At 66.0% G+C, this 17,712-nt stretch overlaps 1 protein-coding gene across 2 annotated transcripts; it reads right to left on the bottom strand.

Moving 5' to 3' along the window:
• Positions 1-575: 575 nt before the first annotated feature.
• Positions 576-17,463, bottom strand: COL1A1 (collagen type I alpha 1 chain). 2 transcript variants are annotated; one of them, XM_053965139.1, is made up of 51 exons: positions 17,310-17,463; positions 15,475-15,669; positions 15,333-15,367; positions 15,198-15,233; positions 14,623-14,715; positions 14,475-14,543; positions 13,708-13,752; positions 13,425-13,478; positions 13,170-13,223; positions 12,994-13,047; positions 12,830-12,883; positions 12,672-12,725; positions 12,530-12,574; positions 12,228-12,281; positions 12,066-12,110; positions 11,856-11,909; positions 11,482-11,580; positions 11,350-11,394; positions 11,172-11,270; positions 10,862-10,915; positions 10,663-10,770; positions 10,343-10,396; positions 10,057-10,155; positions 9,805-9,858; positions 9,626-9,724; positions 9,464-9,517; positions 8,907-8,960; positions 8,749-8,802; positions 8,589-8,642; positions 8,315-8,359; positions 8,121-8,219; positions 7,865-7,972; positions 7,437-7,544; positions 7,283-7,336; positions 7,116-7,169; positions 6,911-7,018; positions 6,759-6,812; positions 6,363-6,416; positions 6,003-6,164; positions 5,791-5,898; positions 5,588-5,695; positions 5,387-5,440; positions 5,186-5,293; positions 4,898-4,951; positions 4,667-4,774; positions 4,501-4,554; positions 4,231-4,338; positions 3,862-4,144; positions 2,830-3,020; positions 2,496-2,738; positions 576-2,424 (listed from the first exon to the last, which is right to left on the bottom strand). In XM_053965139.1, the coding sequence occupies exons 1-51, from the start codon at positions 17,389-17,391 to the stop codon at positions 2,278-2,280; spliced, it is 4,362 nt and encodes a 1,453-aa protein (XP_053821114.1). In that variant the 5' UTR covers positions 17,392-17,463; the 3' UTR covers positions 576-2,277. The 2 variants fall into 2 exon arrangements, with proteins under 2 accessions (XP_053821114.1, XP_053821115.1); XM_053965140.1 differs by having other exon boundaries at positions 5,276-5,293.
• Between the last annotated feature and the right edge of the window lie 249 nt (positions 17,464-17,712).

Genomic DNA, 17,712 nt, shown 5'->3' with positions numbered 1-17,712 from the left:
CCCCCCCTCCCCATCCCCGACACCCGACCGCGGGCGGTCACCAGTGAGGGGCGCGGAGTGGGGGGCTCGTCGTGGGGCACCCCCACACCGGGCCAGCCCCTCACCCCTCTGCCCCAATTTTGGGGCGTGTCTTTGTGCCCCCCCTCCCCAGCTCTCCCTTTCGGGGGTCGCTCTGAGCTGAGCCCCCCCCCCAGTTTTCCCAGCCTGGCAGCAGCTGCCCCCCAGCCCTTCCTCCCCTCCAGCCCCCCTCCCCATTTGGGGGCACAGACCCCCCCCCAGACCCCTCCCATTGGGGGTTCCCAGCGGCTCTGCGCCCCCAGCCCATCCCAACCCCCTCCCCTTCCTTCCTCCCCCCCTCATCCCGGGTTGGGGGGGCTGGGACAGGAGGAGGAGGAGGAGGAGGAGGAGGAGGAGGAGGAGGAGGAGGAGGACGGGCAGGGAGAGCAGCACAGAAGTCGCTGGGAGCAGAACGGGATCGGCCAGGATGAGAGCGGGATCAGGGACGAGGAATTCCCAACATCGCCCAGCCAGGACCCCCCCCGAGCCCCCCGAGAGCGGCGCAGAGCAGCCCGAGGTTGGTTGGATCATTTCACATGCCTTTATTTCAGCAGTCAGGAAAAATTAAAAAAAAAAAAAAAATATATATCCATTTAGAAAAAAAAAAAAAAAAAAAAAAAAGAATAGAAAAGAAGAAAACCCCCAAACCACTTTAAAATTATTAATTACTTAATTAATTAATTAATTATTATAATACATTATACAAACTAGGTACAAAACCGGGGGAAAGCCGGAGCATCCGCCGGGAGCTGGGCCCGGCAAAGGGAGTGGGTTCGTGGCCCTCCGTGCCCGGGGAGGATGCGGGGATGGAGGGAGGGAGAAAAAGCTGCTGGAAGATGAGAGCGGAGCTGAAGTTCCACCTGCTCGACCTGGAAAATCGATTTATTCCTTTTCCCCTTGGGATTTGATGCCTCTCGCTTTGCGGGATTTGCTCGTGGGGTGGTGGAGCTGGGGGTAGTGGGGGGCGGGGGGAAATAGCACCTTTGGAAAATTCCCGAGCGGGGAGCTGAGCAGCAAAAAAAAAAAAAAAGAAGAAAAAAGGAGGGAAATAAACCGTAAAATAGAGGGGGATTAGAACAGACCAAGCTGAGACCTCTTTGGAGGTTGTAGCACCAGGCGGTCCCGGGGTTGGGTGTTCCGGGGCCAAAATTAAAGAGAATATTTAAAAATAATTATTAAAAAAACCCAAAACAACAACAAAAAACCAGGATAAAAATCCTGAGGGAAAGAAAACCTCCAAAGGAAAATCAAAATAAGAGAACAACAGAGCAACCAAAGAGAAAAAAGGGGGGAACATGATGGGGGTGGGGGGGGAAAAATTAGCACCTTTGCTCTGAACCTGGCAGGAAAGTCCCGGCACGGCTGAAAAGCTCCAAACGAAGCTAAAAAAACCCAAAAAGAACCCCAAAATTCAGACTCAAAAAGACGATGAAACACCCCGAGAGTGGTGAGGTAGCCATCCGGACAGGGGCGTCAGCGCAGGGCCGGAGCTGCTCCGCGGCTTGGGAGTGAATTGGTTTTGCTGCCTGAATGAAAATAAAATGAACAACAAACAGCGAACAGAACAACAACAACAACAACAACAACAACAAATCATGATAAAAAATAACCAGAACAAAAGGAAATCAAGAGAACTCAAAATCAGCATTATCCAAATAAAAAATAAGGGGGAGAGGGGAGGGAAAGAGGGAGAACAAGGGAGAAAAAGCAAATTATAGCCAGGAGTTCGAGATCTTCCTCGCAGCAAAAATTAAAATTCTAATGAGATGCAAGAAGCGAAGGGGCTGGCGGGGAGGGGGCCTGGGGGTCCCGGGGGGCTCGGGGACCCTCTGGGGAGCTGAGCTCTGCCATCTCTGGGGCTGAGGAATGAGGGGGGGCAAGCAAGCGAACCCACTTCCTGGTGATTTTGTTTGAAAAAGTCATTTATTTGGGTTTTTTTAAATATTTTTCGGGGGGGTTGAATGCGGTTTTGGTTTTTTTTTTTTTGTTTTGGGAGGGTTTTTGAGGTTTTTTCCTCTTACGGCAACGCAACCGGAGTTGTTTTAGAGACGCTGGATAGAAACCGACACAAATTCAAGTCCATGTGAAATTTTCTCTTTTTTTTTTTTTTTTTTTTTTTTTTTTTTTTTTTTTTTTTTTTTTTTTTTTTTTTTTTTTTATTATTATTAATTTTTTTATCATTATTATTACTCTCTCCTGTCACGCGTGGGGCATCCGGGGTTACAAGAAGCAGACGGGGCCGATGTCGATGCCGAATTCCTGGTCCGGAGCGCCGACGTCCATAGGAGCCAAATCGATGATGGGCAGGCGCGAGGTCTTCGTCGTCTTGTACTCGATGACTGTCTTGCCCCAGGCGCCCGTGTGACTCTGCGGGGACACCACGGTCACCCCCCGTCCCCAACGGGGGTCCCCCGCTCCCACCGCGCCCCGGCACGCACCGTGCAGCCGTCCTCGGTGACGCCGTAGGTGAAGCGGCTGTTGCCCTCGGCGCGGATCTCGATCTCGTTGGCGCCCTGCAGCAGCAGGGCCTTCTTCAGGTTGCCGCTGGCCTGGTCCATGTAGGCCACGCTGTTCTTGCAGTGGTAGGTGACGTTCTGGGCGGCCTCGGTGGCCATGAGGCGCAGGAAGGTCAGCTGGATGGCAACGTCGGCCGGGTCGGAGCCCTCGCCGCCGTACTCGAACTGCGCCAGGGGACGTCGGTCACATCAACGCTCCGGCCGCCCCCCGTCCCCTCGCCCCCCACCCCCCCCACTGGTGGCCCCCCGTGCCCACCTGGAAGCCGTCGCTCATGGTCTCGCCGAACCAGACGTGTTTCTTCTCCTTGGGGTTCTTGCTGAGGTACCAGTTCTTGCGGGCGATGGACGCCTGCGTCGGGTACACGCACGTCTCGCCTGTCTCCATGTTGCAGAAGACCTTGATGGCGTCCAGGTTGCAGCCTTGGTTGGGGTCGATCCAGTACTCGCCTGAGGGGACAGGGACAGGGTCAGGAGAGGGGGAAGGAGGTTGGAGGGGAGGGACAGCCAGGAGGGAAAAGGGGAGGGACAGCCAGGGGCGTGGAAGGGAGGATCAGCCAGCAGGGATGGAGGATGAAGGTGAGGAGCAGCCTCAGGGGATGGAGAGTGGAGCTGAGGAGCAGCCAGAGGGATGGGACAGGTGAGGAACAGCCAGAGGGATGGAACAGGTGAGGAGAAGCCAGAGGGATGGAACAGGTGAGAAACAGCCAGAGGGATGGAACAGGTGAGGAGCAGCCAGAGGGATGGAACAGGTGAGGAGCAGCCAGAGGGATGGAACAGGTGAGGAGCAGCCCCAGGGGATGGAGGAAAGGAGAATCCAGGAGGGAACAGGTGAGGAAGAGCCAGGAGGGATGAAGGATGAGGGTGAGGAACAGCCCCAGGGGTTGGAGAATGGAGCTGAGGAGCAGAGGATGGAGGGATGGGTGAGGGCCAGGGACTGGGAGATGAAGGCTGGGAGAAGTTGAGGGTGAGGGGAGGAAGGAGGAAGGCAAGGAGCAGCCGTGGGAGATGAGGAGGGAGGTGAGGAAGGCAAAGGAGGGAGATGGAGGTGGAGCGTGGAGCAGGAAAAGAGGAAGAAGAAGGGGAGCAAACAGGAGAGGGACGGGAGGGAGGGACGGGAGGGGGATGGAGGATGGAGGATGGAGGGGAAGGCAGACAGGAGAGACAGGACAGACGAGGGGCGGTGCGGATGCACCGGGAGGTGGAAGAAGGACAGAGGTGAGGAGCAGCAGAGGGGACAGAGACGGGGTGACAGCCGCGAGGGGCCGGCGGGGACCGGGGGGACACCGACCGCTCTTCCAGTCGCCGTGGCACATCTTCAGGTCGCGGCAGGTGCGGGCGGGGTTCTTGCGGGTGCCCTCGGGGCTGCGGATGTTCTCGATCTGCTGGCTCAGGCTCTTGAGGGTGGTGTCCACCTCCAGGTCGCGGTCGCGCATCACGTTGGCGTCATCGGCCCGGTAGTAGCGGCCGCCGTCGTGCGCCTTCTCCTGGGGCGGCTGGGGCAGGAAGCTGAAGTCGAAGCCGCCGCTCGGAGGGCCGGGAGGACCGGGGGGCCCGGGGGGGCCGGGGGGACCCTGCGTGGGGAGAGGAGGAGGATGGTGACGGAGGAGCGGGCGCTGAAGGCGGGCGGCTCTGGGAGGGCGGAAGGGTCGGCACGTACGACGGGACCGACGTCGCCGGTGCGGCCGCGGGGGCCGGGGGGACCGATGGGGCCGGGCAGCCCGTTCAGACCGTCCTTGCCAGCAGCACCAGCGGAGCCGGGAGGACCCTGCGGGACGGGAGAAAAGCGTGAGCGCGGCCGTGCGGCCCCGGCAGAGCCTCCAGCCCCGAGTCAGGACCCCGCGGGGATCCCGATGGCGGTGGGGGCCCCCCGCCCTCCCCTGCGGTGCCACGGCCGTGGCCGGATGTCGCAGCTCGTCCCGGGACTCACTCGGGGACCGGCGGGGCCAGAAGCACCAGAAGGACCTTGTTCACCAGGAGAGCCCTGTGACAGTCGAGGAGGAAGAAGAGGCGACATCAGAGGTGACATCAGCAGCTCGCGCTGCCTCCTGGACGGGCGGCAGCGCCCGGGGCCACCGTCACCCCGCGGGACTTACGGGAGGACCGGGTGGGCCCTGGAGACCGGAGAAGCCTCTGTGACCCTTCATGCCTCTGTCACCCTGTTCACCGGTTTCACCTTTGTCACCACGGGGACCTTGGGGACCCTGCAGCAGGAGGAGGAGGAGGAGGAGGAGGAAGATGAGTTGAGTGGCATCCTGGCCGGTCACTGTCCCCACGCCTGTGGGGACACAGAGGCACCGAGGAGGACAGAGCAGAACGTCACTTACAGCAGGACCACGAGCACCAGCAGGACCAGGGGGGCCAGCGGGACCTTGGGGACCCTGGGACAGGAGAGAAGGGGACAGGTTAGAGCATCCTGCACCTCCTGCTGCTGCTGGCTTGGGGCAGAACCACCCTGAGGCGCTCAGGGACCCCCGAGCGGGGTGGTTCCCTTTCCTGGGGAAGCTCCTTCCAGCGGCAGGAGCTGAGCCCGGGGCCAGGCCCCAGAACCGGGCCCTTCCCGGTGTCCCCGGGCCGGGGGGTGCAAGGGGGGCTCTGGGCAGAGCAGCACTTACCGTCTCACCACGATCTCCGTTCTTGCCAGCAGGGCCAACGGGGCCGGGGGCACCGGGGGCACCGGGAGCACCAGGGGGGCCGGCGGGGCCGGTCTCACCACGATCGCCCTGTGAGGAGGAGGAGGAGGAGGAAGAAGAGAGGTCAGTGCGGGCCAGCACAACCCCATCACCCCTCCCGCGCCCCCCTCAGAGCCCACTCACCTTGGGACCAGCAGCACCGTCACGGCCGGGGGCACCTTCAGCACCGGGAGCACCCTACGGGGAGCAGAGACCCTCGTTAGGGGTGGGGGGGGGGGTCACGGGGGGGTCTCACAGCCCCCCACGGGCAGTGCCCATCAGTGCCCTGAGTCCTCAGCACAGGGGGTCCGTGCCCCGCAGCGCCGATGGTGGCCACGGGCTCACCTCGCGTCCGGCTTCTCCGGGGGGTCCGGCCAGGCCGGGGGGGCCCATGGGGCCGGGGGGGCCGCGCTCGCCGGGGGAGCCGGAGGGACCTTGTTTGCCGGGTTCACCCTGCGGGGGGACACAACGGGGGCTCAGACACCGTGGGACAGCCACCCCGGGGGGGTGACAGAGCCTTCGGTTGCCGGGAGCCTCCCGGTACTCACGGAGGGGCCGGGCAGCCCAGGGAAGCCTCGCTCGCCTCTCTGGCCGGGGAGACCAACGACACCGCGCTGGCCGGCGATACCTTGGGGTCCGGGCGTGCCGGGAGCGCCCTGCGGGGACAAACGGCGCCTCAGGGTGGGGCAGCGGCGGGCGCCACGCTCGCCTCGGAGGGGACAGCGAGAGGCGGTGACGAGCAGAGGGGTCCGGGACTCACGATGGGGCCGTCAGCGCCGGGGGCTCCTTTCTCGCCGGGGGGGCCGGGGGGACCGGCGGGTCCCGGCTCTCCGGGGCGGCCAGCGGGGCCGGTCTCACCGCGGGGTCCTTTGCCACCTTCCTTCCCGCTGGGGCCGGGCGGGCCGGGGAGGCCGATGTTGCCCTGCGCGGGGTGGAGGGGGGGGGAGGCGATGCCGTCAGGCCGGGACCCCTCCCGCTGCCAGCTGAAGGGCGGCCAGGGGTGTCCCGGGGCCAGGTGGGACAGGGCGGCCACGCTCAGCACCTGGACGGTGCCCAGCGCCTCCTGTCCCGTGTCCCCAGCACCAGCCCCCCCACATCTCCCCCCCCCAGGGGTACTCACAGAGGGGCCGGGGGGTCCAACTCTTCCAGCAGCACCAGGGAAACCAGTAGCACCCTGCGAGGGAGGAGAGCTGCGTCAGTGGGGTTGGATCCGAAGGTCCAGGGGACAATCGGAGTCGCCGCAGGGAACCCCGGGGCTGGTGGTCAGGGGGAAAGCGCCCACCTGGGGGGCTGATTTGGGGAGTGCAAAGGCAACCCCCCCTTTTCCCTCTGCTCTATGCCCTGCTGGGATGAGGCCACCCCACTCCATCCCCAGACGGTTTTGGGGGCGCAGGGCCGGAGGTGCCCCACGGTGTGGGGGGAGCAGAGGCAGAGTTAAAGCACCTCGGGGTTGTTCCCGCCCGGGGGCGCCCCCAGACTCCCCCAGGCGCCCCTTCCCCACAAGACCGGTACTTACAGGGGGTCCAGCGCTGCCACGAGCACCTTTGGGACCGGGAGCACCAACAGCACCCTGGGCAGGAGGAAGAGGAGGAAGAGGAGGAGGAGAGGGGTGAGCTGCGGTGTGGCGCTGCAAGCCCGGGCAGCGGGGGGGCTGAGGGGGGCACTTACAGCAGGTCCAGGAGCACCAGTGGGGCCAGCGGGGCCGGGGGGACCGGCGTCACCCTTGGCTCCAGCATCCCCAGTTTCACCTTTAGCACCAGGCTGGCCGTCAGCGCCCTGCGGGACACGGGGCCGGCGTGAGCCCGGGGGGCTCAGAGCCGCCCTGGGGGGCGGGAGCGGACCCCCGGGTGTGGGGGGGGCCCGTCGCACTTACGGGGGGGCCAGCAAATCCAGCAGGACCGGGAGGGCCGGGCTCGCCGCGGTCACCCTGGAGAAGAGAGATGGGAGGGAACGGCGTGAGACAAGCAGGGGACAACCACCACGGCCACCAAGGAGTGGCCACCCATGGCAGGGCCATCACCGAGGGTGGGGGACACTTACGGGAGCACCACGGGCGCCAGTGGGACCAGCAGGACCGGGGGGACCGGCTTCACCCTGGAAAAGGGGAGGAAATCAGGAAAAAAAGGGATCAGGGCTGTGGCGAGGAGGTGGCGGTGACTGCCTGGACACGTCTGTCCCTGCGGGATGTCCCCACCTTGTCACCAGGAGCACCAGCAGGGCCGGGGGGGCCGATGGGACCGGTCAGGCCTCGGAGACCGTCCTTGCCAGGAGCGCCATCAGCACCTTTGGGACCGGGGTCACCCTGAGGGAGGGACACAAGAGTGGGTTACAGGGACAGGTCCCTTGGGGGGTGCACCGAGACATCTGTGGTTCTTCATCCTCCCTGGGACGGGCTGGGACCATCCTCCTCCTCCTCCTCCTCACAAGGGCTGGGCTCTCAGCAAGGGATTGTCCCCAAGGGTTGGGGACAGAGGTGACACAGAGCATCCCCTGCCCGCCGGCCTCAGCTCGGGGGCACACCCAGCCCCGAGGGGGTGCTGAGGGGGCACAAGGATGATGGGGAGCAGGCTACCAAGGGGGACAGCAGGGTTCTGGGGACACGAGGGGTGTGGGGACACGTACTCTGTCACCCTTGGCGCCTGGCAGGCCGGCAGCACCACGCTCTCCGGGCATACCCTGCAGACCGGGGGGGCCCTGGTTCCCGGGGGCTCCGGGAGCACCAGCATCGCCCTGGCAAAGAGGGAAAGCAGGGATTAGTGAGATCCCGGCACAGCAAATCCACCCCAGCCTCAGGGGGTGAGGCCAAACCCAGCCACGCTCACGGCTGTGCCCCACAAGCTGGGCACAGTCCCCCTCCCACGCCCAGCCTGGCACCTACCTTAGCACCATCGTTACCGGGAGCACCGTTAGCACCACGAGGACCTTGGGGACCGGGGGGACCTTGGACACCGCGTTCTCCAGGGAATCCTCTCTCACCCTGGGGAGGGGAGGCAGGACAGGGCCTGTCAGGCACTGTGGGGCAATTTGGGGTGCCCAGAATTGAGGGGAGATGGGGGGGGGGGTTCAGCTTACCCTGGCACCGGCGGGACCGGGGGCTCCGGCGTCTCCGGGGACACCCTGAGCAGGAGGGAGAGGGTGACGAGTCAGAGGGGAACGGGTGGCACCGGGGAAGGGCAGAGGGGACCCCGGGGTGCCCCCAGGGGTCCCTCGTTCCCTGGGCAGGGCTGGGATTCCCACTGCTCCCCCACCTGGGGGTGCTCTGGGGGGACCCCAGCAGCAGCCCCCGGTGTGACCAGGAGAGGGGTGACGGGGAGGGGACAGGAGGGTCCCCAGTGCCCACACTCACCTGCTCACCGGGCTTGCCAGCCTCGCCAGGGGGGCCAGCGGGGCCGGGCAGACCCTGGGGAGGAAGAAGAGGAGCCGTGAGCCACCACGGAGGGGACAAGGGCAATGTCACCCACGCTCCGGGTGCTTTGTCCCCTGCCGGGGAAGGGGACACTCCTCACCTGGAAGCCAGGAGCACCAGCGGGACCTTGTTCACCTCTTTCTCCAGCGGGACCCTGGGGGACACAGGACAGGCATGGAGGGGGGCAGGTGGCTCCCGAGACCCTTGTCCGGTGGCCGGGCATGGCCGTGGGTGGCCGCGGGCCGGGGGGATACTCACGGTGGGGCCGGGAGGACCTTGGGCACCGGTTTCACCATCTTTGCCAGCAGGGCCCTGGGGAGGAGGGAGAGGAGGGTGCTCAGAGCAGCCCCCGCAGGGCTCTGTGCCCCCACCCCGAGCTGGGCGTGGGCCTGGACACGGCCGCGGGATCCTTCGAAGGCCGGGAGACACCGCGGCGAGCTGCCCGCGGCCACGTCACCGCCGCTGTCCCCGCTCCAGCTCCGCCGGTAGCCACCGGGACGGGATCCCAAACACCTCATCCCGCTGCGGCCTCGGGCCGGGAGCCTTCCCTGGCTGCCTCGGCCCCCTGACCCCGCGTTCGCACCCCATTCGCACCCCATTCGCACCCCACTGACACTCCATTCCCACCCCATTCCCACCCCATTCGCACCCATCGCTGGCCCTCCCCGCCACCCCACGCTGGGGTGATGCTCCCAATCACCCTCCCTGTCACCCTCCCGGTCACCCCACAGCACGGTGACCCTCTTTGTCACCTCACACCGGGGTCACTTGTCACCACCCCCCCCAGGGCTGTCTGTGCCCCACCCCACACTCACCACGGCGCCGGGGGGACCGGGAGCTCCTCTCTCGCCAGGTTTGCCGGGTTCGCCCTAAAACCAGAGCGGGATGAGCCCGTGACGCAGCGGGGACGCGGGACAGGTCCCGGGCGCGTCCCTCGGGGAGCAGCGTGCGGCAGCGGCCCCGGGGGTGGCACTCACCGCAGCACCTTTGGGACCGGGGAATCCCATCACGCCGGCCTGGCCTCTGGCTCCGGGGGGGCCGGGGGGGCCGGGCCGCCCGTCTTGACCAGCGGGACCCTGTCGGGGGGAGCCAGCGCCTCGTTAGCCGGGCCCGTGGCGAGCCAGGGGAGGAGGGGACATCAGCGGGGACAACTTACAGGGGGGCCGGTCTTGCCGTCGGGACCGGGGCTCCCGGGGCTTCCAGTCAGACCCTGCGAGGCAGCGGGAGGGGGGGGTCAGGAGCTCAGCACTTCCAGGGGATGCTCCAGAGAACGGGAGCGTCCTGGAAAGCGGCTCCTCCGCCGGCACACGACAGCCCCGTGGCCGTGCTGATGCGGCTCCGTGTCACCGCGTCACCGTGTCACCGCGTCACCGTGTCACCGTGTCACCGTGTCACCGCGCCCGCTCACCTTGGCACCGGGGAGTCCGGGTTCCCCGGGGCGTCCAGCTTCACCAGGAGATCCTTTGGGGCCAACGGGGCCGGGGGAGCCGCGCTCGCCGGGGGGACCCTGGGCAGGGGGGACAGGGGTGACCCAGCTGCAGGACAGCACCGGGGGACGGGCACAGAGCCGTGTCCCCGCGGGTGGCAGCCACTCGGCGCCGCTGTGGCCACTGAGTGGGCACAGGTGACAGCGGCCAGAGTCCCCAGCGCCCCGCTGACGCGACTTTCTCCCGCAGACGGACGCGGGCACCCACCTTGGGACCGGCGATGCCATCGGCGCCAGGGAAACCGCGGCTGCCAGGAGCACCCTGAGGGGGACACGGCAGGGTCAGTGTGGGGACACGGGGGGACCTCGGGGCTGCAGGGGAGGCGTGTGCCAGAGCGGGACATGGCCACCAGTGGGAGCAGCCTGAAGGGGCCGGGGATGTCGCCACGGGGTCCCCAAACACGCAGGAGGTTCAGCCGCTGGACACGGGGGGATGGGGGGAGGGCGGGGGTGGGGACAGGGACAGGGACATGACAGGGGTGGGGACAGGGACATGGCGAGGGTGGGGACAGGGACGCTGCTACTCACACGTTCGCCAGCGGGGCCGGGCAGCCCAGCGGGGCCGGGCTCACCACGGGCTCCTCTCTTGCCTTCTTCTCCAGCGGGGCCGGGGGGGCCTTGGACACCAGCGGGACCCTGGGGAAGGAGCAGCAGGGATGAGGACCCCCGGAAAGGGCCGGAGCCAGCAGGGGCCGCGCCCCCAGGACACGTTGCGGGGGTCACTCACGGGTTCGCCTTTGGCACCGGTGTCACCCTTGTTGCCTGGAGCACCGGGCTCACCCTGGAGGGGAGAGAAGAGAGAAAAGGTTCAACGGCGGATTGAGGCGCAGAGGGACCCCCGAGTCACGCCCGATGAGCTCTCAGAGGGACCAGGGCGCGGCATCCGCCACCCCCTGCACCACCCTGCTCTGGCAGGGCTGCAGGGACCGTGGGACACCTCGGGAGGCACCTCCAGGCGGGGCTGCAGCAGCGGCCCGGCGCGGAGGAAAGGCTCCCAGGCCGGGAAGAGGCAGCTGGAGGAGCCCGGGGGTACTCACGGTGTTCCCCTTGGGGCCGGGGGCGCCGCTGGGACCCTGGGGTCCGGAGGGACCGCGGGCACCGGGGAAGCCGGGAGCGCCAGCGATGCCAGGAGCGCCCTGCAAGAGGCACGGGAGGCCGTGAGGAAGCGGCACAGCCCTTCCTGCCGCGGCCGGGGGGGACGCGAGGGACACTCACGGTCGCGCCCTTGGCACCGGGTTGGCCGTCAGCACCGGGGTTGCCCTGCGGAGAGAAGGAGGAAGAGGAGGGTCACGGCGGGGCTGGCAGGACGCGAGGCCAAAGGACAGGGAGCCTTCGGGTGTCACTTACAGCAGGACCGGCAGCGCCAGCAGGGCCGGGGGGACCGGGCTCACCGCGAGCACCTTGGGGACCTTCGCTGCCACGAGCTCCCTGGGGACCTGTCTCACCCTGGGGAGGAAGAGGAGGAGGAGGAAGAGCCGTGAGCGCCGGGGCTGCCCTGACCCCCGCAGGGCTGGTTCCACCTGCGGCTCCTCCCCGTGGTGGCACAGCCGGGACAGGCGTCCAGGACACGCTGGGGACGTCCCCACGAGTGCCACCGTCCCAGGCAGCGCCAGCCTGGGCGCTCCGGCCTCGGGGACCCCTTCCCCACCCAGCGCTCCCCCAGCCCGCGCTCCCAGTGCCCCCCAGCCCCTCCCAGCCCCGCAGAGCCAGGCAGGCCCTACCTTAGCACCAGCGGCACCGGGGAAGCCGGGGGGACCAGCGGGACCAGTTGGACCCTAAATGGGACAGAGGGCACGGCTCAGAGCGGGGATCCCGGCCCGCAGCTGGCACGGGGGGCATCCCCAGGCAGCAGAGCCCCCCTAGCTACCCATGGGGGCAGCCGGGATGGGATCTCCCTCCCCAGGAGGGTGCAGGGGGTCGGGGGTACTCACGGGGGGACCGGCAGCGCCGGGAGCACCGTCGTTGCCACGAGCGCCCTGCGGGAGAGGGGACAGCGTGAGTGACGCCCACGGGTGACACAGGTGACCCCCACGGGTGGCACAGTCCCCCGTGCCCGGGCAGGGATCTCAGCCCCGCCCATCCCAAATACTCACAGCGGGGCCAGATGGGCCGGGACGGCCTCTCTCGCCGGGAAGACCACGAGGACCCTGGGGAGGGGACAGGACACGTTTAGGACACGTTTGGGTCACCTGGATGGACACTTCCCCCTTTCTGAGCCTCCTCCCATCCCTGTGCCCCCCACTGCTGCCCACGGTGACGTTCCCAAGGGGTTCAGCCCCTCCCACCCCATTCCCTGGCGGATCCCTGAGGAGGAGCTGGGTCCCCTCCGGGTGTCACCCCCCATCCTTGTCCCCTCTCGCCCAGAACCCCCCGCACCCCCGGGTCCAGCACTCACCATCTGCCCAGGAGCTCCGTTCTCTCCGGGGCTGCCGGGCTCTCCCTAAGGAGGAAGGACACCATGAGGGACCTGCTCTGCAGGGAGGAGGGGACAGCGGTGACATTGCTGGGACAGCGGTGGCACTGCCACCACTCCTCACCTTGGGGCCAGCAGGTCCAGGCTCACCCTTGGCACCATCCAGACCACTGAAACCCTGGGGGCAGGAGAGAGAAGGGGTGGGGGGTCAGGAGGGGGCCCTGGGGGAGGTCAGGGGTCCCTCGTCCCCTGAGTGTCACCAGCACGGGAGGGGGGACTCACTCTGTGTCCCTTCATGCCTGGCAGGCCGGCGGTTCCGGGGAGACCTCGAGCGCCCTGGGGGAAACGGGAGGTGGTGACGGGGGCGCTGGGGGGGCTGTCCCCACACCAGAGTGCCCTGTCCCCGAGGGGGGGGACAGCTGGGGGTGTCCCCTCGTGTGTCTCACCTGGGGGCCGGGGGGACCCCGCTCTCCGGGGCGGCCAGGCTTGCCAGCTTCACCCTGAGGACAAGGACACGGCCTTGGTGGCATGTCCCCAAGCCAGGCGGCTCCTGCTCGCCTTGGGGGGCTGGCAGGGCCACCAGGCCCCAAAGTGGGGGGGACCCCACGGGCGGGCCACTTACATCATCTCCGTTCTTGCCAGGGGGGCCAGCGGGACCTCGGGGGCCCATGGGACCCTAGGAGAGAGGGTGGGCAGGGGTGAGGGTGCTGAGGTGACAGCTGCCCCCTGTCACCCTGCCACCCGCCCCGGGCAGTGCCAGGCCCTGGCAGCCCCACTGCCGTGGATCCCAGAGCAGGGACAGTGTGGCCACAGCCAGGGCTGGGAGCAGCAGCAGTGTCCCCAAACCCAGGGGACATCGGCAGGCGACAGCACTCACAGAAGCACCAGGCTCTCCAGGTTCACCAGGGGGACCTTGGAAACCTTGAGGACCCTGTGGAGAAAAAATAAAGGGTAAAAAAATGGGTCAGAAAATGAGGAGCTTGGGCCTGGATCCCCCCGTGGCAGTGGCGGTGTCCCCCCGTGTGGTGGCACGAGGACTTTGTCCCCAAGTGCTTCTGTAGCTGTCAGGAAGGGTGTGACACCCTCTGACCTGTCCCCCCCACCACCCAGAGGGGCTGTTTGTCCCCAAACCCAAACAGACAGGAAGAGGTGACACTCACGGGAGCACCGGGAGGGCCGGGGAGACCACGGGGACCAGCTGGGCCCTGGGGAGAGCAGAAAGCGTCATCAGTGGGTGCCTTGTCACCCTGTCCCTGTCCCCACCACCCTCCCGCTGCTGTCCTCACCTCCACCCCATCACTGTCCCAAAGCCAGCCCCTCCCTGTCCCCCGCTCGCTGTCCCCATTGCCACCCCACCCACTCCATTCCTTGTCCCCAACACCAACCATTGCCTGTCCCCGCTGCCACCCCATCCCTGCCCCTATTGCCATGCCCCCATCGCCCCATGCTATTGTCCCCATTGCCTGTCCCCACTGCCACCCCAACACCGTGTCCCCATCTCTGTTCCCACCTCCACCCATTCCTTGTCCCCATTGCCACCCCATCCCTGTCCCCATCACCAACCTGTCCCCGACTCTGTCCCTGCCCCAGTCCCTGCGCATTCCCTGTCTCTGCTGTCACCCCATCCCTGTCCCCATCCCCAACACCCCTGCCACGTCCTGGTGCTCAGTGACGTCACCAGCACAGGGACCACTCCTGTCCTGTCCCCTCGCCCAGCTTCCCCCTGAGCCCCTGGTGTCCCCCTGTGCCCCTGGTGTCCCCCTGTGCCCCTCATGCCCCCTGTGCCCCCCATGCCCCCTGTGCCCCCCATGCCCCCTGTGCCTCTGGTGTCCCCCTGTGCCCCCCATGCCCCCTGTACCCCCGGTGTCCCCCTGTGCCCCCAGTGTCCCCCAGTATCCCTGGTGTCCCCCCGTGCCCCCGGGCTCACCATGGGCCCGGGCACGGCCATGCCTCCGGCCTTCTCGTCGTAGCCGTAGGACATCTGGGGAGCGAAGTTCTGCGGGGAGGGAGAGCGGGGGGTGAGCGGGGCAGGGACCCCCGGGGGGCTGCGCCACCAGGGACCCCCCCACACTCACTCCGCCGAGGCCTGGGGGGCCGGGAGGGCCTGGGGGTCCCGGGAGTCCGGGCTGTCCGGGGATTCCATCTCTGCCGGGGGGGCCGGGGAGTCCCTGGGGAGAGAAGAGAGGGGTGAGGCCCTGTGGGATTGGGGTGACCCCTGCGGGATTGGGGTGACCCTAGTTGGGGATTGGGATGTCCCCAGTGGGATTGGGGTGACCCCAGCTGGGGATTGGGGTGAGCCCCAGTTGGGGATTGGGGTGAGCCCCAGTTGAGGATTGGGGTGACCCCAGCAGGATTGGGGTGACCCCAGCAGGATTGGGGTGACCCCAGTGGGATTGGGGTGAACTCAGCAGGTTTGGGGTGACCCCAGTAGGATTGGGGTGAACCCCAGTTGGGGATTGGGATGAGCCCCAGTTGGGGATTGGGGTGACCCCAGCGGGATTGGGGTGACCCCAGTGGGACTGGGGTGAGCTCCAGCAGGATTGGGATGAGCCCAGTGGGATTGGGGTGTCCCCCTGTGGGATTGGGGTGGGCCCCAGCAGGATGGGGGTCTCTGCAGAGCAGGGGGCTCTGAGGGGGGGGGCGCACCCACCCTGTCTCCTTTGGGGCCGGTGTCTCCTTTAGGACCCTGTGGGGCAGAGACAGAACAGGTTAGAAAAGGGAGGGGGCTCCAAAAACGGGGGGCGGGGTTGAAATTAGCGGGGGCTGCGTTTTGGGGGGCCCTTACCTCTACTCCAGCACTTTCTGGGTAGGCAGGGGAGGCTGTGGGGGGATAAAAAGGGGGTTCAGAGCAGCGCAGCATCACCCACCCCACACCCAGGCACCCCGGGGGAGGGGGGTGGGACCCCTCCGGGGGGATGTCGCGGTACCGTCGGTGTCGGGACAGATGGGGCAGCACTCTCCGAAGGGGATCTCGGCGTTGGGGCAGTCGGAGGTGTCCTCGCAGATCACCTCGTCGCACAGGATGTTGCCGCTGTCGCAGACGCAGATCTGGCACGGTTCTGGTTTCCACACGTCCTTGTCGTTGTACGTGAGCCCATCCTGGATGCAGCTCCCGGTTTGGACTGGGACGGGGCGGGCGGCAGCGTCAGGAGGGGCGGACCGGAGCCCGGCGGGCTCCCCCCTCCTCCTCCCCTCACCCCCTCCCCGCTCCCGCAGCGCTTCTCCCTTTCCTTCATCTGGTTCTCATCAGCGCAGCGCGGTGACACGGGGAAAAAAAAAAAAAAAAAAAAAAAACAACCAAAAAACTCCACAATAAACTCTTCCCACACCGGCTGGAATTTAAACAAAAAATCCCCGCAGCCGCTCGCTCGGGCCGGCCGGGGCCAACTCAAACACCCCCCCGAGGCAAGGGGGGGGTCCCCGGAATCCGTGGGGGACGCGACAGCCGCGGGCTGGCGGGGAAGGACGGGATGGGACGGGACGGGCGGGCCCCGGAGTCTGGGCTGAAATTGGATCCAGGGATGGGGCTGGATCGGGCCAGATGGGAGCGGGAACGGGACGCCAGAGAGCGGAGGCGGGCGGGGGCTGCGTGGGGAGGGAGGGGAGGGCAGGGCGAGCGGCCAGGCCCGGCGGTGGCCCCACGGTGGGGAAGGGTCCTGGTGTGGGGAAGGGGAGAGAGGGGCTGAGCCAGCTCATGGAAACACTCCCCTCGCCCCTCCAAAAAAAAAAAAAAAAAAGGCAAAAGAAGTAAAAACAAAAAAAAGGGGGTAAAAAAAAAGGCAAAGAAAAAAAAAAGGGAGGAAAAAAAAGAAAAAATGTGTTTAAAAAAGGCAAATGGAAAATGCAAAATTCTTCTGGGAAAAAGGAAAAAAAAAAGGGGCAGAATGGGAATGGGAAAGGCAAAATGCAGAATGGGAAACGCAGGACGGAGAACGGGGAATGGGAAATGGAGAAGGGGAAATGCGGGATGGGCATTGTCAGTGCAAAATGCATAATAATAATAATAGTAATAATAAATGACAATAATAATTGAAAAGGCATTTAAGAAAAACACCCAAAAAATCCCCCCAAAAAGGACAAAATTGGGCAAAAAGCGATGGGCTCCGGGCCCGTGGTCCCCCCGTGTCCCCCTGGCGCAGGTGGCAGCGGGGCACGGGGGCCGTGGCGTGGCATGGGGGGGTGACCCCAGCCGTGCCCCCGGCCCGCGCCGCTGGCAGCCCCCGCTCCCCCGGCTGCCGAAACATTTTGCTTATGAATCATCCGAGACTTTTCTAATTCTTTCCTGATGGCTTTCGCAGATCCCGGGGCTGGGCCCCCCCTCTCCCTCCTCTCCCCCCTCTTCTCTCTCCCGCGCTCTTTCCCCCCTTTCCTTTCCCTTCCCGGCCTCCTCCTCCTCCTCCCCTTCGTCCCGGCTCCCTCCTTCCCCGCCGGCTCCTCTCCACCCTTCCTTCCCTCCCCGCTCTTGGCAGGGCGCCCCGACTCCTCACCCCCACAGCCCCCTAAACCCCTTTTCCCCTAACCCCAAATCCCCTCAGTCCTATTCTCTTCTGGGTGTTTTGTTTTTTTTTTTTTTTTTGCAATTTTCCCCTCATTTCCCTACTTTGCCCCTAATTCCCCTCTCCGCTCCGCACGCCCACCCCGAGTTCCTCCTTGCCCACCCCGGGGCAGCCGGGCCGGGCGTCGCCGGTGCCGCGGGAGCCGGTCCCACCCCACAGCCGCGTCCCGCCGGGGTGAGCAGCATCACCCAGCGCCCACTACTCACTGTCTTCCTCTCCTTGCCCGCGGGCGAGTAGGACAGTCGCTGCTATCAACAGCAGTGACCGAGAATCCACAAAGCTGAACATGTCTAAATATTAGACATGTAGACTCTTTGGGGTCTCTTTTGTTCTTAGCTTGGGGTCATACGGGGCCGATCCAACCCTGGAGCTCCAAATCCAGACCCCAGCAGAAATTTCCTACTGCCCTTTGCCCACTTCTCCGCCGGCCCTTTTATACGATGCGCCGCCGCGGAGAGGTGGGACCCGGCGCGAGCAGCGGATTTTGGACGGCCCCCTCGGCCAATCAGAGGCACCCAGCGAGTCGGGGGGCACCCCCTGACCCCCCCACCCACCCCCCCCCCCGGGCCGTGTGGCCGTGCACACGCAAACACGGCCGGGCACACGCAC

Source organism: Vidua chalybeata, chromosome 26, assembly GCF_026979565.1.
Source record: "Vidua chalybeata isolate OUT-0048 chromosome 26, bVidCha1 merged haplotype, whole genome shotgun sequence".
Classification (NCBI taxonomy): Eukaryota; Metazoa; Chordata; class Aves; order Passeriformes; family Viduidae; genus Vidua; species Vidua chalybeata.
This window is presented reverse-complemented; position numbering and strand designations above follow the sequence as displayed.